The sequence below is a fragment of the Diorhabda carinulata genome, chromosome 8 (genome assembly GCF_026250575.1).
Source record: "Diorhabda carinulata isolate Delta chromosome 8, icDioCari1.1, whole genome shotgun sequence".
Lineage (NCBI taxonomy): Eukaryota > Metazoa > Arthropoda > Insecta > Coleoptera > Chrysomelidae > Diorhabda > Diorhabda carinulata.
The window spans coordinates 18,272,821-18,283,273 of NC_079467.1; the positions used below are offsets into that span (position 1 = coordinate 18,272,821).

Sequence of the window (10,453 nt, forward strand, 5' to 3'; positions counted from 1 at the left end):
AGTTTGTTATTTACAACATTTCAAGTGCAGCAGCTTTTGCTAGCTTTTGATAAACTTCAATCGGTCTCTGCCCCAGGAAAATCAACCGTTGATAATTAGTTAAGTTTGAACGAGGCTATCATTGATAGAAATATCAAGAAATTTCTCAACATAAACATAAAGTGCAGCTATTTGAGATATCCGAGACTCTGAAGATATCAATGGATTGTGTTGGAGAAATTGTAAATAAATATTTTAAAATTATAAAGCTCTGCTTAAAGTGGGTGCCTCTTTATCCCACATGTTATATGAAGAATGCGTAAGACTAGGGGTATTACGTGAAATAAGATAATCCTACAGTCATTTTTGTCAATTTTTCGCTTAACAGATATTGACTTGAACTCATTATAAACTTTAAAAATGAAAAGTACGTTAAAACGATGAAACGAACTGAAACTTTCCTATCTTATAATAAAAGAATCGTAATATTTCTTTCTTGTTATCTATCTATCTAATTTTGAGGAAATAAAAAGTATTGGGGGACCAGAAAGTAATGGCTTTATGAGTTGTCAGTTCGATGTGTATTTCGAAATCGTGCCGAAAACATTTTGAAGTTATTATAACTTTTTCATTATCAAATAATTGAATTAGAGACTTTTTTATGATTTAAGGTGAAATGCGAGCTAAATACTGAAAACTATCTCTTAGAGTTCTACAACAATTGCGAACAAAAGCATTTATGATAGTTGTTAGTTGTTCGCGAACGCCAATGATGGTTCTCTAAACTGACATACGGTGATTTCTGATTCATATCGATCAGGAAGACCAACAACATTGAACAACGACATGCCAAGGAGAGAAGAAACATTTGCAGCAAATTGTAGAAATGTCCAAAGATTACATTGCACTAACAGTTTTTTGATCACTGAAAGCAAAAAATTGATTCTTTATAATAATTTAAAACGTTGGATGGAGTCGATCTCTCCAAATGAATCATTACGAAGTAATAAGGAGCCGGATTTACATCCCGAAAAGTAGCTTCTATATTTTACGCAGAATTATTTATTTTGAAGGGCTGAAACATAGATTAACTATGAATTTAGGCCTGCAGTCACATAACTTGATTATGATAAGGGTGTAGGGACAAAAAAACCGTATATATTTAGACAGCTAAGCAAGTAGAGTGAGCGTTGACTGAGAAAGTTATAAATTATTTCTCTTGATTCGGCAGTTGTCAAATATCCTGAGTATAAAAGAATATAAATAACGTTTCTATTTGAGGTGTATGTAAAATCTAGATAAAAACGAACGACGTAAAAGTAATTGAAAGTTTTATGAAAAAATCAAGATCTGAATGGGCATACCCAGACAATTAATTTATTATATCTGTCGGCCTATTAAGACAAGGATTTCGATTTAAAGAAAATCAGGATGAAGAAAGAAGCCTTGGTTATAGCCGCTGACGGAAAACTGGGAGTCATATTACGGATATTGATAAAAAATTCCAAATTGATAAGCATTCTAAAGGAACAGAATGTGGTACAAAAATCAAGAAAATCGGCGACCAAATATACCGAGAGGCAATAAATTGAACAAAAATCAAAACTTACAAGTCTCAGTGGCAACGAGTTCTCCCTAGAAGTTTATTACTTAAAATCATTATCGATGACCTGTCACATTTTAATTTTGAAGTGAAACAGCTAATAATGAAACCTGATATTGTCAGAAAGGCGAGGAAGTAAATTTAGAAGTGTATTTCGAAAGAATCAAAATGTTGGTATTGCCAATGATGTCTTCGTAGCGGTTATTCAACATACATTTATCCTGGAAAATCTGTAACCACCAATATACAGAAGTTAGCATGAGCCAGGCAACAAATTTGCATTAAGATGAAAAACTGCAAGGTCAAAATTAATTTATTAACAAAACCTTGCAAAAGGGATTCGAAAAAGAGTTACTGTAAACTTTGGAGTCAATACCCATCTTGATTAATCAATTCACGGCAACGTTTCTCAATGGAGAGGCAGGTGCGACGAGGTATGTCAAGCTGTACGTGAAGAGTTTCAAATTCTTCTTCAATTGCAATTCTGAGGTCGGGAAGGTTGCGTGGTCCTTGAGAAGGCCTAGCAGGAAGAAATCAAGCTCCACCCTGCATGATATGACGGATGTTCGCGATTGCTAGATCGTTGCCGATTCGAATACGTAAATCTTCGAGCATTTTAAGATAACTTCGGCCCGTCACGTGACCCTCACAAAAGTACGAACCCACAAATCTTTCGCATGGATACTTGCGCACGCACATTCCAGGTAGGTTTAATTCTTATTCAATGAAGACGTTAGGATTCTGGTCGTTCCAGTATACGTAGTTTAGATAGATCACCATTCAGCTTGAAGGCTGCTTCATCCGACCACAAAATTTAATGCTGGAAATGTAACCGAGCTACCATTCACAAAATTCCAATCTACGATCGAATTTATCCTCGTGAGGTACGTGGATGAGACGCAAACTCGATAGTGCATTCGTCGTAAAGAACGATCGGATATTCTCTCGATTGTCGCTTTGCAGATTGGTTCGGCTGCTCAACTAACTTACAAATACCGCAGTTACGACGTAACAAAGAAAACCGACAGCATTGCCAGATCTATAGCGTTCCGGAACTTATACCGATTTTTCTTTGCCTGACTTATGCCGACCTCTATATATGAAAAAGAATGTTCCTAATGTATTTCAACTGAGTCCAATTGAACTTTTGGGCGAAATTTGGAACAAAACGTATATTCAGAAGGTTGAGATGCAGCTACACATGAAGCATTCAAAAATAAAATTCTAAACAAACTCCAGACTCGGTATTTCATAATTTATAAGCAGAAATTAGGATAGGGAGCCGACTGGGTGCTGATTCAGTTACATCAAATGTGTGATTATAAAATAGTGATCATTGTTTCATAGAGTGAAGTGCAAATCATCGAATTTAAAAGAAGGTCGTCAAATTAAGTTTTAAATACGAAAATATGCTTTTTATAGAGAACTATTCAAATGTTGGTGCTTGTAGAAAATAAGCAGTTGTGTCTCCTCATAGCATACAAGTAAATCATCACTAATTTCACAAAATTTATAGAGATAGAGAGAGAAATTGTTTATTGTCAAAAAATTGTTACAATTTGTAGACAAAAGCTTGTAAAAACTACGAAATAACTTAATGAATATACAAATAAAAAAGAATTCAGAATACAGAATAACGATGAATAACAAAATTATAGGTGATAGTGATAGGTAATAAATAGTACATAAGTCCATATCAAGATTAAACCAGTATGCAGCATCCCCGGAATTGAATATTATTATTAGAAAAGAAGTCGTTTACAGAGTAGAAGGCACTTTCCGATAAATATTCCTTAAAATTTTTGCGAAATGCGGGAAAATATGATATCGATTTGATTTCCATTGGCAAGTGAATTTTTTTGCATTGTAAAATATTGTGCCCTTAACTAATTCTGAACGTGAAGTAGGTAGGTAAAGGTCGTACTTCGCGTTCCTAAGTGGATATTCTTTCTGAAATTGGAGAAGCGTGCTTACGAATTATGCAAACGGATTCAAAAATTAGGTGGAAACTGATCTAAGCCCAAAAACAGGAGGAACTCAATTTTTTAGATTAGAAAGTCCACATCACCAGATTATAGAAGAGTGGATATTGATGCAAATAGCGGAGTTGTATTCATATTTCTGTTGGCCAAAAGGATACGAATCATTTGCTTAAAGCCAGGTGAATGATCAGTAAATAAATTATTATGATGAAATATTTCACAAAAAAAAATTCTTGATGAACAAAAAATATTTATTGGGCAATAGTTTTCTAATTTTATGGGTCGTTTTCTTTGCAGTTTTTACAAACAACACTGTAGTTTCGTGCAAAATAAAACACGTCCTCATTATCATGTAATTGTCCGTAACTATTCAAATGATCAGTTTTTACATCGTTGGAGTAGAGAGGAAGTGAATTTCCGCGGCGTGCCCGAAGTACAAAATCAAATCCGTTTATTTTTATGTCAATGTAATACATCTTGTATACTCCGAAGTACTTGATAAATGTTTAGAGTTAATGAACTGATAAATGAACTCTTCAATTTCATACTTAATTTGCTACCAGTATTTTTATGAAATACAATATTTTTTAGAAAAAGAATCAAGTAGAATTAAACATTTCACATTTCTATGACGTATTATTGTGTTATAAAATGTTTATTCGGGACTATAGAACTTGATATCATTCATTTGTAGCAATATTAAGAATTGTGAAATCAATTTGTAATGAAAATCTCTTTGGACGTCATGTAACTAAGTTCAAAATGAGGTACGCTATAGAACAACTGCATTTCAATTCATTCCAGATACTTACCTAAAAGTGACATAATAAATCCATAAATCTGGCACATTAATTTCCCAAAGATCCATCTATAGGATACAGCAGAAGCTAAAGTCCAGGGGTTACCCAAAATTGACACTAGAAAGTCACTGCAGATTAAATTAAAAAGGATGATGTTGAGGGGAGTCCACAACTATAAACAAATTTTTCATTTATTATTTCAAATGTACGCGATGTAAAATTGGGGTGTACTGAATGAAATTTTGCTCTTTATTTTTTTGTTTCTATCCCTTTATATAAAAACCGTAGATAGTAGGTGGGATGGGTGAGAAAAATAATAATTTGGAATTCTTAAAATATGATAATAGGGGTAATTTACCCCCATCCTTGCGGAGCTTAATTAAGGTTCAACAGTTCGAAGCATATTTCGTTGCAACCCTTTAACATAAAAATACTATTAAGGGCATTAAGTGATGGTAAGTAGAAGGCAATCAAAGAGGTTAATTAGAAGCGACCTAGGATTTCATTAAAGTCGAATAAACATATTTTCAATAATGTATATATCAAATTTGACAATTGGGAATTAAGTGAAAAATAATGAACAGACATCTTTAAGGCCCCCGAAAGAAAATATTTATTGGGATCTGGTGAGCGGTAATGCCAATCTTGAGGACAATTATTCCCTAGTTCAATGCCTTCGTTTGAATATTGACGGTTTAAAAGGTCTTTCACATTGACATTAAAATGAGCTGGTGCTCCATCATGCATAAACCAATCGTATTAAGAAATAATCAAATAAATCCGAAAAAGTAGTTGAAGTGACTCTAATTATGTTTGGCGCTACTCAGCCAGCTAGATAGTTTGAAATTTGAATATCATGCCATATCTCAATTGGTGTTTTTCAACTGCTTATATTGCGAGAAATTTGACTATTAAAAAAAATTGAGCAGTGAGTTTGCCTAAAATTCTGTGTCACTGCTACGAAATCCTATTTTGGAGAAAATAATTTATTGCGGATACGGATATTTGAGTGGTACAAAGCTTTCATTAAAGGCCGTGAAGTTTCAGAAAATTTGTCTCAAGCAAATCGCCCAACCTCAAAAAAATGGTTAGGCTTGAAAAGGATTCAGGAGGTTTCAATTTAAATTTGTGAAAATTCTATAAGTTAAGAGAGTTTTTTTTGATATTTTATCAGTTTCCCTAAGTCCGCTAGTTTTTTTTTGTAGATGTTTGGGTGAAAAATACTGTTACGTATCTTCAGAGCTTGGTGCTTGGTAAGTCATATTCAGGACATATCCAATGCACTCTCATTCCTCAGAGGAAGGATATAACTATACAGCTTTTCCGTATGTTGCTCATTCAGTCTCGATTTTACTCCTTCCTTCTTTCCTCAAGAAATCAGCGGCGAACGTGCTCGTCGCTGTCCAGGCATTCTCCATTGATAACATAACCTTTAACATATTTTTGTGACTGCAATTTCAGCTTCCCAGGTGAAGATGAGCATATAAAAACACGTGCTCTCCATTTTCGTTTCTTCTTGCACATGTTGGGCACTCCGAGGAATCCTCATGTTTGAACCTGTGAAGGCATTCGTGTCCAAAGAGCATCTGGATCAGGTAGCAATTCACGTCTTCTTAGTGGGCGACTAATCCAAGTGCACACACGCGGAATAAGTCCACCATCCATTAGTCGAGGCAGCCACTGGTGTCATTAGATAAATTTCAATGATAAATGATCATAAATTCATTCTATAAAATGAATAAAAACTATAAATGAAAGTCCAGAGTAGTCATACGAAATAAACGATAAGATTACCAAAATTATCAAGCGCAAATATCAAATTACGGTTAACGGTTACCTGTTTGTCTTTCAACATCAAGATGATGACACTCAAATTGAGAAAAAATCCAAAGAATCCGATGAAAAACAATGTCACAGCCGCTGCAGTGTAACCGGCACTGGTCATCAGCATTTCATCGTACCCCCCATAATTCAACCTTCTTCTTGTTACGTTAGTCGCATTTTCTACCACCTCAATTATTTCTGTCATCCGATTACAACGGAAGGAACAATCTCCACCTTTTTGCCAGCAATTTCTACATGTATAAGATCTGAAAAAAGTGACAATTAATTTAGAATGTCTCGTAAATAATAAGAATTTAAATTAGTCAGTCAGCATTTCGAATTTCTGTCGAATCAGTATACATCAAGAAAATTTATAGTAAAAATTTTATGATAAGAAACTAACTTAGAGATCAACTTTTAGAGAATATCTTCAAAATATAGAAAGATAGGTGAATTTAACAAAATGTGGAGATTATAGTTCTTCCAATATCAATTATAGATTATTTTCAGACTTTCTTAGGCTGAGCACCTGATTTCTCTTTCTCAATTCTGCTTCCCTATCTTTCCCGGTGCGTTTATTTTTTCCCATGACTCTGAATATTTGCATCACAAATATTCTGCAGACTCGTAAGCTAATGTTAAAAGTTTCAACAAGGATAACTTACAACGCATCTTGCTGCAAGTCAACAAATATTCTGTGAAAAGTTTCTCGTGCTGGGCAGTGAATATCTGAGCAAGAGTACAGTTTAACCCATACAAACTAGAAGACGACGATTGATTTTCCTTAGAAGCTTTTCTAAATTTTCCAACATTTGCAGTTGCAGGTGTGATACCATATTTTTTGGCTGCTTTTCTAATAGATAATACCTTTAAAGTAATTTCAGATTCTTTTCATCTAAACCACGTCTCTCAGTCTTGGGCTTGTATGTGCGCATCATTTTTTGATGTCAAAAGAAAATTCAAAATATTTTATCAATGTGTTACGGATTTTGTTATATCTAAGTGTCCCAATAGATTTCTTTCAAATTGTGAATTATACAAAAGAAACCAACTAAATTATTTTGATTAAAATACTAAATCAATAATATTAGACGCCCCAACTTACCTTTGGTATATTTATATAGGGATAGGATATATTCAAAGATTTCTATAAGCGTTTAAGAGATGTCAAGACTTGAATACATTCAATCGATTATTCGATAATGCTTGTGTATCTATATGCCCCTTTCATCATTCTTACCCCCCTCCCCATATACACCTGGTATGGTATCCAAAACTCTGGACAAAGAATAATAACGTACACTAAGAATGATAACGACATGAAATTAGAATTTTTTCACTTCGGAAAGTTTGAGGATAAATGGGTCGAAGGGTCAGGTACAGACTTTTTGTGACGAATGGTTGGAACAGTCTTGAATATACTGTTACAAACTAGTCTACGGCCTGGAGCCGGTCCTGCCTGGATGTAGTCGAATTCTAAAATTCAGCGGAGCGTGGCGTCTCGTTTTTTTTTATTATAGCAGGCGGTTTATTTGCATTGTTTTTTTTAAACTAATATCTAGGAAGGTCTATCTACTTATTAGGCTTTTTACTTTATTTTCTAGAACTTTTAAGAATTTCTTCTGGGATATATAAGGGGCTTGGTTAAGTTTATGACAAATTTCTTCAATTTATTATTTCTTAGACCTTTTTATATGTTCATGTTTCTAAATCTTGATTTTAGGTCTCTTCTGTTTCAAAATTAGTTTTAATAATTTTTGAAAGATAAATAAAATTTACGTTACAACTTTTCTTTAAGTTCATAATAAATATTCATAGTAATCAGACCGAAATAAAAAGTTATCGGAGAATTTGAATAAATTATTCAAGTGATAAGTGAATTATTATAAGTTGATTAAGTTTAGTGTATAGTGTTTAAATAGACTAAGAACGTGATTCACTGCACGAATAGAAAGAGTGTGGATAAAGTAGAAAAACATTACAATACACACTTTGCGTATAGAATTCTCGTCATTTTGTTTCGATTTCTGCATCGTAAATCATTTCTTAAACGGCTTCTTGCCCTGACGTAAGATGACAGAAAATCACATCAAAACGCAACTTACACTGTGGATATACCTCGTAACGTTCTCAATAGTTTCCATTAATACTTTGGAAAAGAGGTGTTGCTTGCTATTGGGTTTTATGAAGTTCATCTTGTGACTTCACCACCAATCGTATTTTTCTTAGTTAGAGTACTGTAAAATTCATGATAAAGTCACCGAGAATTAAATATGTATTATGAATCTTTCTTTACCCAAAGAAAGGAGTGACTTTCCTTTTATCAAACAAACCGCGGCAAACGAATATTTTTATGTTATCGTTCTCCTCGTTCCATTTAATAATTTTCTCAAAGCAAATTACATCAAGCATTCTTCATGTTTATTTAAACGTAACACAGAAACACTTCGCTTTTGTAGAAGTATGCAGTGTTGTTCAGTTTTACATTTCAATCAGAAGATAGTGGAATAAAATTAGATATAAGAGAATGATTGAAATTTTGAAACATATCAAATGTACGTCTCTGATAATATGAAAGAATTTTTCACTCTGCAGTATGTCATTTTTTATGAATAGACTTTCTCCGGGGATACAATTAGTGCTTTTTTTCCACCTATTGTTTAAACAAATGAACAATTATTTGTTTGTATATTCTATTCTAGAATTTTAGAAAATATTTGGGGTTTACTCAGTAAAAAATTTTCATAACGCAATCTCTATTCAAGAAAAAGACGTTGAAGGAAAAGGAATTATACACATTCCTTACGATTTTGCCGCAACTTCTGGCAACATTGTATTAAAATGTTACTCGAATATGTTTTGGAAGCTGATATATCCAATGAATTGGTTTTTATGTCTCGACTCTCATAGAGGGCACTAGTTACACGGTTCGAACCAAGTAGTATTGAACATAACTTTTCAAATATTAGATCTATTGAATCTGACTCTCATAGAGTCGACTTCATTGGATGTAAATTTTTTTCTTCATCACCCTTTATCTTGAATACGGATGGCGTTACGAAAATTTTTTACTGAGCAAACCCCAAATATTTTTCAGTTTTCTATTTATCCTAGAGACGGGATCACCTTTTTTGGAATACCCTGTATGAGTTAGCGTTTTTTAGTCAAAGAACATGATCCAGTGTTTCGAGAACCTTCTAAAACTGGTTTCTACGCACAACCTGATACATTTTTTATTGTGATATTCATAAAACTGACGGCGATCCTTTACTACTGCTGAACGAAGGGCAATGTACATATTTTTCAGTAATTTTAAATCTGTTTATATCGTTCTTTGTTTCCTTGAATTTCACAACTAATAACGTTCCCGGATTTTCAATATCTGGTTGATTTTACAAATTCGACAAGCTCCTGCAATCCCAAATACAACAACAACCTTGATCAATAATATACGTATATTTGACAATGGCCGCAAAATTTACACACGATTTATTTCAATCTGGATTTATGAATTGTATTTCCGACTTATTTCATATTCAGCTCTCCTCTTCAAACTTCTTTTCCTAATTCAGTTGCCTCTATACGGACTCTTCGCTTTGGATTCAATATCTATGTCTCACAGCTATTCAGCAGCAAATCAATATTTTTGGATTAACGATAAGAGATTAGTTTCAAATAAGTAGAAAATACTAAACTGACATAAAAGTGATAACAAAACTTTAAAACAAACAATCGAAAAATGTGTAAATGCCTCAATTTTCAAAATATCTATTTAAAATTATCAAATTTTTTATTTGATTGAAGAGACTTACCGATTACTTTGCATAAACATTCATGTTCATTAAACAACTCACGAATGTTGCATACAATTACGATTGTCAAATGAAAATAAACCTATTAACTACTTAAGATAGCTGATGAACCTTGAATAGTAAGTTATCCTGATATGTGAGGTATTTACTTAAAGAATCTGCGTCACCAGTACACTGCAAACATATTTCGAAGGGAATTTTGAATTTAAACGTCAAAAAAATATCTACATTGAAATATAAAATCTAAAACTTGTTTCTTCTGCTAAAAATTTCACATTAGGATACAGAATCTTTGAAACAGCGTTAAATACTTTTTTATTTGTTGATTTTCAGAAATAAATAATTTAACATGTATATATGTGGAAATTTCCTCAGTTTTTCATAACTTACTCATGTGGGTATCAAACAACGACGTAGAAAATAATAAGGACTCATACTACATATCGTATATGT

At 33.1% G+C, this 10,453-nt stretch overlaps 1 protein-coding gene across 1 annotated transcript in view; it reads right to left on the reverse strand.

Moving 5' to 3' along the window:
• LOC130897177 (pinopsin-like) overlaps window positions 1-10,077 on the reverse strand; it is a 32,601-nt gene extending 22,524 nt beyond the window's left edge. Inside the window, exons 1-3 of the mRNA XM_057805900.1 lie at window positions 10,001-10,077; window positions 6,202-6,454; window positions 4,377-4,536 (exon numbers count right to left, since the gene is read on the reverse strand). Of these exons, the coding sequence (XP_057661883.1) occupies window positions 4,377-4,536; window positions 6,202-6,454; window positions 10,001-10,020 (433 nt within the window). The 5' untranslated portion in view covers window positions 10,021-10,077. The remainder of the gene's footprint in view (window positions 1-4,376; window positions 4,537-6,201; window positions 6,455-10,000) is intronic.
• Between the last annotated feature and the right edge of the window lie 376 nt (window positions 10,078-10,453).